General features: G+C 37.6%; 2 protein-coding genes across 2 annotated transcripts in view; both read left to right on the plus strand.

Moving 5' to 3' along the window:
• Positions 1–2,389: 2,389 nt before the first annotated feature.
• Positions 2,390–16,237, plus strand: part of LOC134675597 (inositol 1,4,5-trisphosphate receptor) — a 131,984-nt gene continuing 118,136 nt past the window's right edge. The window contains exon 1 of the mRNA XM_063533920.1: positions 2,390–2,606. The gene's annotated coding sequence lies outside the window, so the exon portion shown is untranslated. The remainder of the gene's footprint in view (positions 2,607–16,237) is intronic.
• Positions 3,935–7,519, plus strand: LOC134675646 (uncharacterized). The gene is made up of 2 exons (XM_063533974.1): positions 3,935–5,587; positions 7,439–7,519. The coding sequence occupies exons 1-2, from the start codon at positions 3,935–3,937 to the stop codon at positions 7,517–7,519; spliced, it is 1,734 nt and encodes a 577-aa protein (XP_063390044.1).

Below are 16,237 nucleotides of genomic sequence, written 5' to 3' on the forward strand. Positions count from 1 at the left end.
TGCAATATGTTGCATGTTTTAATGCGTTGTTTAATAAGGAATTGTATTGTGTACATGATGTTGGTTTATTGTTAAATCTCAAACGTTTTTTTTTACTTATTCGAGAGATATAAGGTAATTTACACTTTAACGCATTAAAATAAGGTTAAGTTTTTTGTCATTAGTGGTAATTTTAATTATTAGCTATGGACTGAAAGGCAGTTTTTGTCTTTGACAGTATCTATTACATTTTACTTAATTTATATTTTTTTAGAAACCGTTTCATATAATTGACTGTACTGTTGTTCTTTAGTAACAATTATTTAAATAATAGTTATTGTACTCTAGCTGTATTTTTTACGGAAAATGGATCTAGAAAATGTATTTAAAACGCGGGACCACCGAGATTGGATTAATCGTAGTTTTTAGTTATTAAACTAGTTAGACCCATCACTTGTCTTCTATACGTGACAATATGTAAAATATGTATACATGAGAAGTTAACATCTATGACTTTTAAGGGTTAGTTTTTAAATAAAATGCAATAATAATGTGCCTCTTGTAATAAGCTATCTTGCCTTGTCAATATAGTCTAAAATTATATGAAAAAATCTTCCAAAGATACCAATGTTCTAAAATAGTGCCCTAAAATACAATGTTTTGAAATAAAATCGTATCTACTTATTGCAATTTTTAATGTATAAGGTTTATTTTAATAACAATATGTCCACTGAAATTATAATGTCAAAGTTTAATATTAAAACTTTCTAATTTGAAATTTGTCTTTTATTTCGAATTTAAAACATTTATTCATGGCGAATAGAAACCATTTTACAATAAGATAATAACAAAATACTCAAAATAGTACATTACGATACAAGTGCGAAAAGTAGGAAATTACCTTTTCGCACGTGTGTTGTACGTTTTATGCCGGAACCACACTTCGCTATGCGTTATTTGTTATGCGCGTTATTCGGCCGCATACGACGAAGTGTGGAGGGTTCATTCGTCTATATTTGCCCGCATAACGCATAAGCGCGAATAGCAAATACGCCTATCCGTCCACCTGTCGGTTTTTTGACACACTTCAAAGGACACGAATAATAAGTTTGGCACACCGGCACGAAGTGTGGATGCCGTGTTTGTTGTTCGCTCACATAACAAATATTTGAGCGAATACAGCGTAGTCGCATAACAAATAACGCATAGCGAAGTGTGGTTCCGGCATTACAGTACAACCTACACATACGCACATATTGTCCTTAACCCGCCCGAGGGCGGTAAAGTAGCACATTAAGTGTCTATATCGAGAATTTAAAGGGCCATGTGATAATTATGTACTGTAAAATGTTGTAAAATACACGTGCGAAAAGGTAATTCGCAACTCGTGTCAATTTAAAACACTCCCTTCGGTCGTGATTCAATTTATCGCCACTCGTAGCGAATTTTCTACTTTTCGCACTTTAGGTAGAGTTAGATCAAGAAAACTCTGCGGTGATTTTGATAGCCTACGCAGTGCAAGTTGCAAGTGTTATTAATACGTCATAATTTGAAGTTTGACGTTTAAAATAACACTTGCACTGCGTGGGCTATCAAAATCGATGCAGACAGTTTTTGGTCTAACTCTATAGTCGCACCAAACAAAGTCTGCAGCGGACTTGATAGCCCACGCAGTGTAAGTGTTCTGTATACAGTGTATACGTCATAATTTCATAGAAGTTTGACGTTTAAAATGACACTTGCACTGCGTAGGCTATCAAAATCGCTGCAGACTTTTTACGGTCTGACTATAATCTTCTTTGAGACTACACAATGCTGCTGGTGATACGCTGCCCTTTTTTCTTCTTTTCCGAGTTCAAATACATACCATTCTTCCACAAGTCATCAATGTCATTGTCAATCTAATCGGTAATCAATCAAAATCCTGAGTAAAAATTGTAAAAATCGCTATAAAAATTGAAAAATATATTTAAGTGCTATAAAAATGAAAGATTTTCCACTGCAATTAAAAACCAAAAAAAGCAAATCAAAATGCAAAAAGTGTGATTGCATATTAGATCGAATGTACATGAAATTGTCTAAAAAAATAAAACACAAACTGGAGAAGTATAAGGATCAAGTAACCGACGATTTTTATGGGATAGCTGCAGCTGCAGTGTTTATGGAAAAATGGAAATAATCCAAACATTTTTGTTGCGTTTGCTGCAATTTTTGAGTATTCGATGAAAGGAAAGCTTCGTACGCTCTTAGAAACCTTATTAATTATTTAAAGCTATGTTGACGAAATGCATTTTATAAGTGTTTTTTTTTTTGTAATTTGATCCTAATATTCTGTGCCTGGAAAAACTTGCGAAACAATAAACGCAACATTCAAATCTTTTTCAATCGTTTTTTTTTTCGGGTAATAATATAATTTGACTCGTGGAGTGGAGTGGACATGACAGTAGCGTGGCAACACTGCGCAGTAGCGCGCCGTCGGCTCTTCTGTCGACGACTGTCGTATTTCGGAAATCAAAGTTTGCATGTTTTTTCCTCGAATTATCGCTTTAAATCCTTTGTTTATTACAAACTGTCGTTCTAGTGATTATGTGTTATCATCTAGTGTGTGCCAGAGGTGTATGATAAGGGTAAGCCGCTATTTAAATACTTTATTTTGTCGATGTCAGACGGTGGTTCTGAAAAGGTGTTTTTATTGTTAACTTTAGTATTCTTATTGGAATTGTTAACTTGTTGTGTAGAATAACCTATTGGGCCTCGCGTGAGACTGGTGTTGATAGAAAATTTATGTATTTATGCCTTTGCAACTTTTAATATTATTGGAGTCAGTGCTCATATAATATCGTATGACTTGGTACTTTTGATACCGGTCTTATTTTCATTAGGTACTATTGTACAAAATTCACCTGTTGAATTCTGATTGGAATCTGCTTCCTCTTTTATTAAAATCAACATTATATTGATTAATATACTTGAGAAGTCAAATATTTACAATGGCCTGACATTGGCAGTATTTAAGTGTGCTTTAACAAGATAACGTAATATTTGTTGACCTAGCGAACTCATTTGTAGGTTTATAATCTGACAACTGTATTATTTAATCTTATCTTTTCCTAGACTGTTTTAAATATTTTATTTTTTAATTATGCAAAGTAAAAACATTTATTTAGGTAGTATAAAGTTATTGTGTAGATGCAACCTTGAAATAAACATTATAAACTGTGAGGTTAAAGTCTCAGGAAGTTATCACTTTACTTACTATTAATTTGCATTCAATAAGATCATTTTAACTTCTAGGACAATATATTTATGCCTGAAAAACTTTAGCAACTTTCCAAAAAACCTTTTCTATAAAACTTTTATTTAAATTTTATGAATTTAAATTTCAATGACTAGGCTTATATTTTTCTACCACATGGGTTGCAGGTTATATGTATAAAGACCAGGCTGATATGTATTATTAATTATTATAGGCTATTTAACAGTAATTTATTACTTATTAATAAACTAAGAAGCCGATAATTTTCATAATTGGTATTTTGTGAAAAGGCATGATCACAAAATGGTTGTGCAAACTTGACTTGGTGCAAATAAATAAATTGTGTTCTATATACAGTATGTAACTGGACGAAAAGCAATTACTCAAACCCGTTAATGTTTAAGCCATACTGAGCAACTTTTACTATGGGACACATTCAATGCCGAAAACCCGACTATCAGGTATTTTTATGATTTCTTTCCCAGGCCGGATGACCCGATAGTCGGGATTTAAATATTAGTAGGGATTTAAATAATACATCTATTATTTATTTATTATTTAAGCCTTTATTTGAGCTGTCTTCTGAGAAAACCCATACACGACAGCCAACATGCTTACCGCAGGGGCAGGTCTACAGAGACTGCCTTGCTGGAGCTAGTTGACAGAGTGGAAAGGGCCTTGGAAGACAAGGACATAGCCATGTCGGCCTTCTTAGATATTGAGGGCGCCTTTGATAATACACCCATTCGGACACTGGTGGAAGGGCTTAGGGCCAAGGAGGTGGATTCCACCACTGTCCGCTGGGTGCAAAGCATGCTCTCAAGCAGAGTGGTTAGGCTAGACTTGCTTAACACTACACTCGAAGTGGCCACTGTGAGAGGCTGCCCGCAGGGAGGTGTCCTATCTCCCTTGCTCTGGACTCTCGCGGTGGATGGACTTCTGCACAAGATGGCGGAACTCCGAATCGACACTCAGGGGTACGCAGACGACCTTGTTGTGACGGTGAGGGGCAACTGCCAAAGTACTTTATCAGACCTTATGCAGAGGGCTCTCAACACCATAAATACATGGTGCGGAGAGAATGAATTGTCTATCAATGCAGATAAGACAATTATAGTACCATTCACGAACAAGAGGAAACTGGACAAACTTAAACCTCTTGTCATGAATGGTACAACTATTCCGTTCTCAACAGAGGTCAAATATCTGGGGGTAACACTGGACCAGAAACTGACCTGGAACAAACATGTGGACGGAACCATACAAAAGGCCAGATCAGCCTTGGCAATATGCTGTCGTTTAGCAGGCAACAGATGGGGTCTAAAACCCAAAATTGCCTTATGGCTGTACACATCCATAGTGAGGCCGATAGTGTCTTACGCCTCTGTAGCATGGTACAGGAAAACGACGCAGAAGGTAACAGTGATGAAGCTTGGCAGCCTTCAAAGAACTGCCTGTGTCATCGTCACTGGGGCCATGTCATCCTCCCCGACGGCAGCCCTAGAAGCCATACTAAATCTACCGCCCCTCCACTTACATCTAGAATTGGAGGCGAGATCTAGTATGCTTAGAATAGCGGGCGCGAGGAGAGGTAATTGGTTATCGCAAACTCTGAGACTGTTTAAGGAATCAGTGTACGATATTCCTGTTCTTGGGATGCCATCCGACACTATGTCACCCAAATTTTGTCCACTCAAACTTTACTCAGTGGAAATCCCCAAACGGGAGGACTGGTCAAACAGTCAAATCAAGTGGAAAGAAGGAAGCCTGAGGTGGTACACTGATGGCTCCAAATCCGGATCTGAAGTAGGCTGCGGAGTATACGGTGAAGCGCCTAGGAAAAGTATCAGCTTAAACCTAGGACGTTTTTGCTCTATATTCCAGGCAGAGGTATACGCCATTCTGGAATGTGCGTCAATCAATCTGCAAAGCAACTACGGCAACCATACTATCTATATCCATTCGGATAGCCAGGCGGCACTCTTAGCCCTAACCTCCGATGTCACCACATCGAGGCTGGTTGAGAACTGCAGGCAACTATTGAACAACCTTGGAGCCAGGAACAAGGTTGTTCTACGTTGGGTCCCGGGGCATGCGGGTGTCGTAGGAAACGAGAAGGCCGACGAACTCGCGCGAGCAGGGGCTAAGGGGAAGAACTACAGTCCTGAGCCCTTTTGTGGTATCCCCAAAAGCCTAACGCGGCTCACCCTAAAGACCTACTGTCACTACAAAACCATTCAACTCTGGAGAGAAACAACAGGTTTGAACCATTCCAAAGCGCTTATCAAGGCCTTCAGCAAAAAGGCGTCCTCGAACGCCTTAGCGCTGTCTAGGAACCAACTGCGCAACTTGGTAAGGGTGCTTACCGGGCACTGCGGCCTAAATAAGCACATGCACACCATGGGGAAACGTGACATAGGGCGGTGCAGACTCTGCATGGAGGCAGAGGAGACGCCCTTACACATCCTCACAGAGTGCCCTTGCCTAATGCGTACTCGTGACCTAATCTTGGGCGGACACATATTACGCCCGGAGGAGGTAAAGTCTCTCGAAACCAAAAAGATCCTGCAGCTATTTGAAGTTGCAGGGTTGGATCGAGAGTTGTAGTAGGTGGCGATCACAATAGATCAGGAATGGTCGCAGTGATACATAGGCTTTGGAGCCTTATATAGCCCCTAATAAAGAAGAAGAAGAAGAAGAAGCCTTTATTTTTCCTTAAATAGTATTTCATTAAGAAGTTTTCTGTTAATATTGTTGTTTATTTTACTATATTAAGGACCCCTTTCGGGTATAGGCCTCCTCCATATCTTTCCACCTTTCTCAGTCTTTTGCCTTGATTACCCAATTTTCTCCAGCTGTGGCTATGATATCCCTGGACTATCTTGTTAAAATGCGTTTTCCCGCCTTCCTTTTGCCATGGGGTCCTGGCCACTTTGTGACTTTGTTGGTCCATCTGTCATCTGTCAATCTTCCTATGTGGCCTTATAGTATAATAAAACATCTCCTTAGGTATATCATTATCCTTAAACAATAATTTCTGTAGTATATAAATTGAATAAGCAACAATACAAGCACATATCAATTGCTCCCTTAAACACTAAACGAAATGCCCAAACATACAATTACCAACATTACTATACAATTGCCAAGCATGATCTTAATTGACCGCTTTGGTCCCTAGCCATACTAATTGATTATATGGTGCCGATGAACTTGCTCGGCCAACCAATAGTCTACTTTATGGTTACAATAATAAGGTTTATATTTGGCTTTTTTGAAATGGTCTTGGTTGGGACAATGCAGTGTATTGATGCAAGGTTGTTCTAATTATTACATAATGTGTTGTATCTTCAAAGTTTTCGATTGAATTGCCTTGCATTGGTAGGAAAAATATTTAATTATTATTTTCACTTAAATTAAATAATTTGATACTGTGGCATGGTACCAAATGGTAAAGATATCAAAGTCCTTGAGTGTTATGTATGCAATGCTAATTAATTAAAGTATATTTTGTAAATATCCTGTAATTTGGGCAGTAAAACTGCTTCCTAAATGTTACACATAATCACTATAATACTATAGGTCTGCTGTTTTACTGAGGCAGTTGGAGCAGTCCACAGTTGGTATGTTAGTAAGAAGTTATCATGGTCAGCTACGGATTGGGTAGGCTTGGGCTGCATGAAGCTGATATGTACTATGTTTTAAAATGTAATATATAAAGTAAGTCTAAAATACTCAAGCTATGAACTACATAAAGTCATTGCCTACGTGTTCAACGAAATAATAAGGAACGAAATAATACCCGAACAATGGAATATTTCCAACATTACTATCCTACATAAAAAAGGAAACAAAGACGATCTAGACAACTACAGACCTATAAGTATCATATCCTGCATCTATAAACTATTCATGACAGTGATGACCAAAAGAATACAAAATACACTAGAAGAACACCAGCCAGTGGAACAAGCTGGATTTCGGTCAAATTACAGCACAATGGATCACCTACATACGCTTAACCAACTTATAGAGAAAGGCACAGAATACCAAAATAAAGATATACGAGGGTTGCCTTTTATATTTCGGGATTTGAAATTATTAACGACTTTATACTAACAAAAACGGCTTTATTGTTTTTAAAAATATTCTCCTTTGAGGTCTACGTATTTTTTCATTCGATTAAACCAATTTTTAAAGCAGTTCAACCACTCCGAAGAGGATACCTCTAAAACGGGCGTTTTGAACGCATCGACCGCTGCTTCAGGTGTCAAAAAACGCTAACCGCGCAGTTTGTCCTTGATGTGCGGGACCAAAAATAAATCATTAGGGGCCAAATCAGGACTATACGGCGGGTAACTCATTAAATCGATATTTTGAGCTTTTAAAAAGGCGGATGTTTGTGCCGACTGGTGGGGGCTCGCATTATCGTGGAATAGTATAATCCGTCTGCGGTTATTGGCTTCCCTGACCTTTTCAATCACCTCTGGCAAACAAATGGTTGTATACCATTTAGAATTAACTGTTCTACGTTTTTCTAAAGGAAAGGTTGCGATATGCCCAGTTTTTCCAAAAAACGGGCAATCATTTGTTTTGCAGTACTTCGTGCACGAACAACTTTTGTTGGATTTGGTTCAACTTGAAAGACCCACACCGTCGACTGCTGTTAATTTTCCGGTTCATACGACTAGATCCACGATTCGTCACCTGTGACAATATCATACACATGTTTTGAAGCCCCGCCGCTGTATTTTTTTAGCATATCTTTGCATCAATCCACCCGAGCCTGTTTTTGAGCACCGGTCAAATTATGTGGTATCCATCACGAACAAACTTTCTTGACTGCTAAATGTTCATGCAATATTGTTTGTATCAGTGTTGGCATCAATCTGAACTAAATCAATCCGGATTGATCAATCGAATTGACGCGTCAATTCGAATTGATCAATCCGGATTGATCAATTCGAATTGAATCAATTCTGATTGACGCGGCAATCCGATTGAATCAATTTGAATTAACGCATCAATCCTCAATTCGGATTAAATCAATTCTCAATCTAGATTAACCATAGTCCCTAAGATTACTTTTCAAAGGTGTAAGTTTTTGGGACTTACTTACTGGACTTAAATTCGATATCTGAGGTTCCCAGAGGTTCGAAAACATGTTCCTGATGTCAGTATTGACTGATGTCCCTTTTTGGGACATTTTTCGAAATTGGCCGATTAAGTTCATATTCGTAATCGATGTCGACCATAGGTCCCTAAAAGTTTTTGGGACTTACTTACTGGACTTAAATTCGATATCTGAGGTTCCCAGAGGTTCGAAAACATGTTCCTGATGTCAGTATTGACTGACGACCTATAATTTTATTATTACAGGACCGGGAGTACTTATTTTATATATTATTTATTTAATGTATCTTATTTATTTTATTTACTTGATTTACTTGATTTTCTTTATTCTTTTTATTTTTATTCTTTTTATTCTTTTTATTTTTATTTATTTTATTTATTTTACTTATTTTATTTATTTTATTATTTTATTTATTTTATTTATTTTATTTATTTTATTTATTTTATTTATTTTATTTATTTTATTTATTTTATTTATTTTATTTATTTTATTTATTTTATTTATTTTATTTATTTTATTTATTTTATTTATTTTATTTATTTTATTTATTTTATTTATTTTATTTATTTATTTATTTATTTTATTTATATTTTTTTATATTTTTTTTTTATTTTTTTTTTATTATTTATTTTATTTATATTATTTATTGTATTTAATTACTTTTATTTACATTATTTATTTCTTTTACTTTATTTCTTTTATTTATAATATAATAAGATTTATAATAAGAACACACCACACAAGTAGATATAAAGATAAACAGAGGAACGGCAAAAAAACTTGTTTATGCTGGAGGCTTCATAGATCGCTCATGCCAACCTCGGTTATTCAATAACAACTTGAATTTAAGTGTGCATAAAGATTACAATCGTTTGAACTGGTCAAAAACTTTATAATGAGGTAACTGAATAGACTGGGTTTTTATTTAGGTTACCGGTAACAGAGGTTAACCGTATCTGATACGGTTACCGAATCAAAGTGTTACCTTATCAGACGGTTACCGTTATGGTAGGTGTTTTTACAACCGCTTCTAAAATAACCCTATGAAAAACCCCGGTTAAGGTAACCGGTTCCTGTCCCTGGTAGAATCTAAATATTGCCGTTGAAACCATGTTTTGCACCTTAGATATCGATTTTGAATGCAAGCAGTCACTTTCAAAAAATGTCACTAAAATGTCCCGAAACAGGACAGTCGAAAAGATGTTTAGAAACCTCTGGCTACCTCAGATATCGATTTTAAACGCAATCGGGTAATTTCTAGAAATGTCCCAAAAAAGGGCATCTCTCAATATTTCCCTCGGAAACAAGTTTCGAAACCTTTGGGCACCTCAGATATCGATTTTGAACGCTATCGGTTAATTTCAAGGAAAATCCCGAAAATGTTCCAAAAAGGACATCCTTCATAATGCCGTCAGAAACATGTTTCGGAACCTTTGGTAAACTCGGACACCGCTTCGGAACGCATTTGGTCAGTTTCAAAAAATGGCCTAAATAAAAAGGACATTAGGTGTACATACAAAGTAATCGTCAATCCGAATTGACGATTGAGGATTGAGGATTGACCGGTCAATTCGAATTAACGATTAGTAATCGTCAATCTTCAATCAGTAGATTTAGAATTAGTTTCGTCAATCGTCAATCGTCAATTCGAATTGATCGGTCAATCCTCAATCGTCAATCGTCAATTCGAATTGATATTTTGCCAACACTGGTTTGTATGCTGGTCCCAGTAATGCCCAAAGACGCCTCAATCTCTCGATATGTCATATGACGGTCTTGCAATAATAATTCACACACAGAGTCAATGTTTTCCGGAACAACCACTGATTTTGGACGACCTTTGCGAAACTCGTCCACAAGCGAACTACGGCCACGAACAAACTCTGCAAACCAACGGTAAATACTCGTCCTTGATGGTGCTTCATCTTCAAAAGTAAAAAAAAGTTCATTTATGCACTGTTGTTGACTGAGGCCGTGTCGAAAACTGTAAAAAATTATCCCTCGAAAATGTTCGCGAGTCAATTCCGTGGTAGCCGATGCGATATTTTTTCAAATGACAATTAAAAACAAAACACGGTCGAGTCATAACTTTTTTCTCTTCATATTGCCGCCAAAATGTTTAAATTACACGTTTATAACCTCACTTGGCAGATGGCAGCACTAGTTTATTCAAATCCCGAAATATAAAAGGCAGCCTATGTATACATTGCGTTTATAGATTTTACAAAGGCCTTTGACTCGATAGACCATAAATTCCTATTCAAAACACTCGAAGAACAGGGCCTAGAGGTAAAGTATGTCAACATACTAAAACGGATATACCAACATAGCAAGGCCAGAATAAAAACAGATAAATATGGCGAGCCATTCAGGTTGCAAAAAGGCGTAAAGCAAGGAGACCCTATCTCTCCGACACTGTTCAACGCATGCCTAGAGGCCATATTTAGAGTACTAGAATGGGAAAACAAAGGTATAAATATAAATGGGAAGTACATAAATAACCTACGGTTTGCGGATGACGTTCTAATTGTGGCCGAAAAACCAAAAATACTGGAGGAAATGATCCTAGAATTTGACACAGCATGCAAGGAAGCAGGCTTAGCAATGAACATGAAAAAATGCAAAATTATTACTAATGGAGATAAAATACCAATGAAGCTTGGAAGAAACAATATGGAATATGCTGAAGATTTCACATACCTGGGACAGATAGTTTCCTTCAAAGACAGACTCGACAAGGAAGTAGACTACAGAATAAGTAGAGCGTGGAAAAAATACTGGTCTCTAAAAGCAATTCTAAAGAGTGACATGTCGATGGCCATTAAGAAAAAAGTATTTGATACTGCTGTCCTACCTACCTTAACTTACGGTGCCCAAACCTGGAGCCCCACCAAGAAACACACACATAAACTGAAGATTTGTCAAAGGGCAATGGAACGGTCCATGCTAAAAATTCAAATTAAAGACAGAATCAGAAATGAAGTTATAAGAGAGAAAACTGGAGTAAAAGATGTAACACAAGCAATAAAAAAGAGTAAATGGGCCTGGGCTGGCCATGTATGTCGCACTACAGATAACCGGTGGACCAAACATGTCACAGAATGGTTACCAATAGACACACCGAGAAAACAGAAAAAACCGAATACTAGATGGAGAGATGAGCTACGAAATTTCGATAGATTCTGGTGGAGAACAGCACAGAATAGGAAGGAATGGGAAAAACTGGGGGAGGCCTTTTCCGCACACGCGGCATGCAAATGAATAAAATAAATTGAAAAACAATAAAAGTTAAAAATTTAATAAATAAGTATAATAACAAAGAAAGTGTAAAAATAACATAAACGCATGAAATAAAGGCTATTACTATTACTATTACTATATAAAGTAGTATTTGGGGTCATCCATTAATTACGTCATACGTTTAGGAGGAGGGAGGGGGTCAAGAAAATGTGACATATTGTGACATGGGGGAGGGAGGAGACACAAACTTTGTGACGTCACTTTAACTTCATCAGTAACCGAAAATTTATTTAAATTATTTAGTTCGCTGTACATTTAAATAACAAGTTTTTAAAACGAAAATAGTTTTTAATCGTTTAATTTTCTTTCCTAAGCAGTTTTGGGTTATAAAATTACTAATATTTATATCGTCAAAAATATTTTGATAAAATATTAATAATACTTACATAGGTACTTACTTAATTCGATTTGGCGATTTCGTAGAAAAAATGTGACGTCACACTAGGGGGGGAGGGGTTTGCCAAATGTGACCAAGTGTGACAAGGGGGGGGGGGAGGGGTCAAAAAACCTAGAAATTGGTGTGACGTAATTAATGGATGACCCCTTTGTCCCAAAACTCAGCTACCTTCTACCAGAAAATCAGTGCATCTTCATCGCTAGCCGGGTCCACACAGAGGAATTTCAGACGAGGCAATTTCCTCGCGTACAAAACTGCCAGCGTAGACGTGCCTCGGCCGAAGCGGTGCGCGCGAGGCATGTCTACATTGTCTACTTGGCCGTAGTGGCCGGTTTGTGCGCGAGGAAATTGCCTCGCGCGTATGCTTGCTCTGTGTAGACCCGGCTATGAACCATCTGAGATATAATATATATGTATATTACATATTGACCTAAAATTGGAAGCAGATCCAACAATACAATTAAATTAAGTAGGTATGTATAGATAAAAGCATATCCGCATATTCGAAATTCCTAAAATTTTATGGTAAACAACAGCGATAACCTTTCCAGAAGTCTGTTAATGTCATTCACACTTAACTAAACCTTAATACCTGGACATAAGATCCAACAATGGTCAAAGTATGTCTGTTAGTAATTCCCAAGCAGATGTCTAGTTAGTCGAAACAAGCTGACTATTAATACTCACGTCCAATGCTGTAAAGTCGTAACCGCCAAAGCGCTCGTACTAGCATCTGCTGTTTTGGTTATAACAGCTATTCCGTGTCCATAAAGTCGGAACCGCCAAGGATTTCTTACTGGTGTCGGCCATTTTGATTTGAAGAACGTTTTGTTTGGATAACGCGAAGATTTCACACGCTTTGCGTAAACTAGGAGTGCGATGGTGAATAGTACAAGTACACATCGCTTCCGAATGGATTAATCTATAATTGTTTCAACATGGAAGTCGGAAAGGTCGTTGTATTGTAGTGTAGTTCTAGGGATGACTCTCGAATTTTGTAATTTAATGCAATTGTTCGGCATTTTATCTAGGTGTTTTGACTCGTGCTCTTCTTTAATACAGTGTCTGTGTAGTCTCACTACTTATACGAATACCTATCTACAATACAGTATGACATTTGTAGTTAAACTATCATCTAAACTAATTATCTTACTTACCTGCTAACTTAAGCCGCTTAACTTAAGCGGTAGACTTAAAAACCCCGTTTCTCGCTTTCGTGAAACGGCAAGGAATTATGTTACAAGCAGAGTCCCATTCATCCCGTATTTTATTTAAATTACCTTTCAAAAAAAGCCTGTTTGACTGGCTAATCAAACAGTGCTTTTATAGCATAAATGACTTTTTACAGAGCTAGTTCACGTTATTCATTATTATTGAGTCTATCTAGCATAGTTTATTGTTAAAAGTGTTATTGAAGTTTAAAAATAGTATTTAGTTCTAAGACAACTTACTAATATTGTACGCTTTTGTAAGGCAGGATATGGAGAACATAAATATTTTGTACCACCTTTGTAAACCTCACCCATAACCATACAATAAATATTTTTTGATTTTGATACAAACGTAAATCGGCTTTAAAGCCTTGTTAACACCGTCGAGTTGATTAAACGAGTGGAATTAGAGCTAAGTTGACAGTCCTAATCTGATTTAATCGCGGCCCGACCGGCGTTAAATTTACTCGGAATTGTCGGAACGGAACTCTTCAAATATATCACCGACCCTGATTAATGCAGGAGGCGGGTCCGTTTCGTTTTACGCGAATATAATGCTTCAGTTTTTTAAGGTTTCGTACCCAAAGGGTAAAAACGGGACCCTATTACTAAGACTCTGCTGTCCGTCGGTCTGTCACCAGGCTGTAACTCGAGAACCGTGATAGAAATTTTCACAGATGATATATTTCTGTTGCCGCTATAACAACAAATACTAAAAACAAAATTATAAATAAATAGTTTATTGGGTTCCTATACAACAAACGTGATATTTTTTGTCATTTTTTGCGTAATGGTGCGGAACCCTTCGTGCACGAGTCCGACTCGCATTTGGCTGGTTTTTAGTGGCAGAACTATTGCCAGCGGAGATGAGAGAAGACGTGCGAAAATTAACCAATGGCATTTGTTGGTTTCTCCGCTCCGCTGTTTTACAACCAAAGCTATTTACAATTTAACAAGGTTCGTTCAACTTTACCAAAATACGATTATTCTATGGATCTATTTGCTTGCAAGTAATGCGGCTCGATATCGAAATATTTCGAGGATTCCAGTATCCTAACAGGTCGTCTAAATTCCTGTTCCACACACATATTTCGTCCGCAAATACGTTTAAAGGCAGTTGTCACGTCCGAAATGCGGGGCACGTAGCTAACGAAAGGTTAGAGGTCATTTGAAGACGCGCACTGTACGGTAAAGTTTGTCGTGATGTCTGTCAATAAAATAACCACATAGGACTGATAGGACATGTTTCTATGATCGCAGTCAGTGGTGCTCGTGCTAAACAAAAACATTTATGTATTTATTTTCGGGATTTTTTTATTTATTTCGGCAATAAGAATCTTCGTTTGCCATTACGACATCGTAAGAACTTTCCGAGACTTTCTTTATATTGAAATATACATATCCATTATATCCACATGTGAACCGTAATTTTGGAATCTCTCAGTGCTCCATTTCCATCCATCAGAAAACAAGCTGCTCCATTTTGCTCTTTGTTCTCATTAATTTTTCTGGCGTCTTTCTTCGTTCACCTACATTTCCTAATACCTAGGTTCAGAACAACGGTTTTTCTCTACAGTGTTATACGTCAATATCAAAAGCCCGCCAAATCTGGCGCGCCATTGATTAAAGTGGGGCGACTAAGATGGACGGGCCGAACAATCCCGATAGCGGTCCATTTATCAAAGCTCTGGCTGAACCGCGTGACCCCGAACGGCTTTGTATAGAATAGGTATATGGCTTCAAGAATTGCAGTATTAAAGATAGATTATTGATCTTTATAATAATATGACCACCGGTGGACGGGCAGCAGCGTCCTTAAATTCGGTGTACTCGACTGCGATCGCCAATCTGCCTGCCAAGTGTGGCGATTATGGCATTCACCCCCCATCATGCAGAACACAAATATAGAGATCCAAGGGGGAGGCCTATGTTCAGCAGTGGACGTCTTATGGCTGAGATGATGATGATGATGAATAATAATTCAGCCTTTACGCCCTGGGCACAGCACAGGTCTCTTCTCATGTGCGAAAGGGATGGGCTATACTCGTATTCTGCACTGAATCTCCACGCTGGCCTAATGCGGGTACTATACTCTACAGCTCTACACCTTTGAATATCTTCGCAGATATATAGGTATGCAGGTTGCCTACGGAAAAGCTAGTGTTATACGAACTAAAGCGAGCTAGTGACACCAGTCAGGATAGGAACCGGCGGCATTTGTGTTCTTTAGATAAATATTTTTATTATTATCTCTATTGTGATATAATACTTATACTTAACTTTCTTTCCATGTATGATGGCCGTCAATCCGTCTTGTTGTTTCACTCGGTTGCTAAAAGGTTAAGAAGATAGCAAATGACTCAACCTATCTGCCGTTTTAATTTGGCAAACGATGTACCAAACACCCTGTATAGTTATAAGTTGGCCTTCGTACGTCTATTCTTTTGTTGTCATTGTTGTTTCACCTGTTTCGTGTTGGTACAATAGAGTGTATCGCTGCGGCTCCACTCCCTTCGCCCACTTCGGCTTGTCATTACCCGCCCAGAGGGTGAAATTTGAGGATTTGTTAGCTGTACGTCCAATACGCAGTTCCTCCAAATCGTATTTCGTCTACTAGGCAATTCGTCCATAATATGATACGTCCGTTTCGCGATTCGTCAACACGCAGTTCGTCCATTTCGCGATTTGTCACTGCGGCTTTCATCCACCTACTCTGTTTATTCATTAACGGGCTAGTAATGAAACTAAAACCATTTCAATGATCAATAACAATATAATAGAATGCTTTATATCTACAATCTGCTTGGCAGTTTTAAATTCTTAATGCAATAAAAACAATATCGGTGTCGAGAAATCAAAAACACTCTTAACTGTCCATAGGTGGACCTTATGCCTTTTGTAATAAAGTTTACGAACTGTCAGTTAACAGTATGGGCGATGGTACCGATCAGTGGCGAGGC

This window comes from Cydia fagiglandana, chromosome 22 (assembly GCF_963556715.1).
Source record: "Cydia fagiglandana chromosome 22, ilCydFagi1.1, whole genome shotgun sequence".
NCBI lineage: Eukaryota > Metazoa > Arthropoda > Insecta > Lepidoptera > Tortricidae > Cydia > Cydia fagiglandana.

Bases quoted from the DNA above. Each gene is read 5' to 3' on its own strand.
- LOC134675646 (XM_063533974.1), top strand. From the start codon at position 3,935: ATGTCGGCCTTCTTAGATATTGAGGGCGCCTTTGATAATACACCCATT. The intron at 5,588-7,438 runs GTAAGGGTGCTT...TTTTTAAAGCAG, and splicing joins GGAACCAACTGCGCAACTTG to TTCAACCACTCCGAAGAGGA.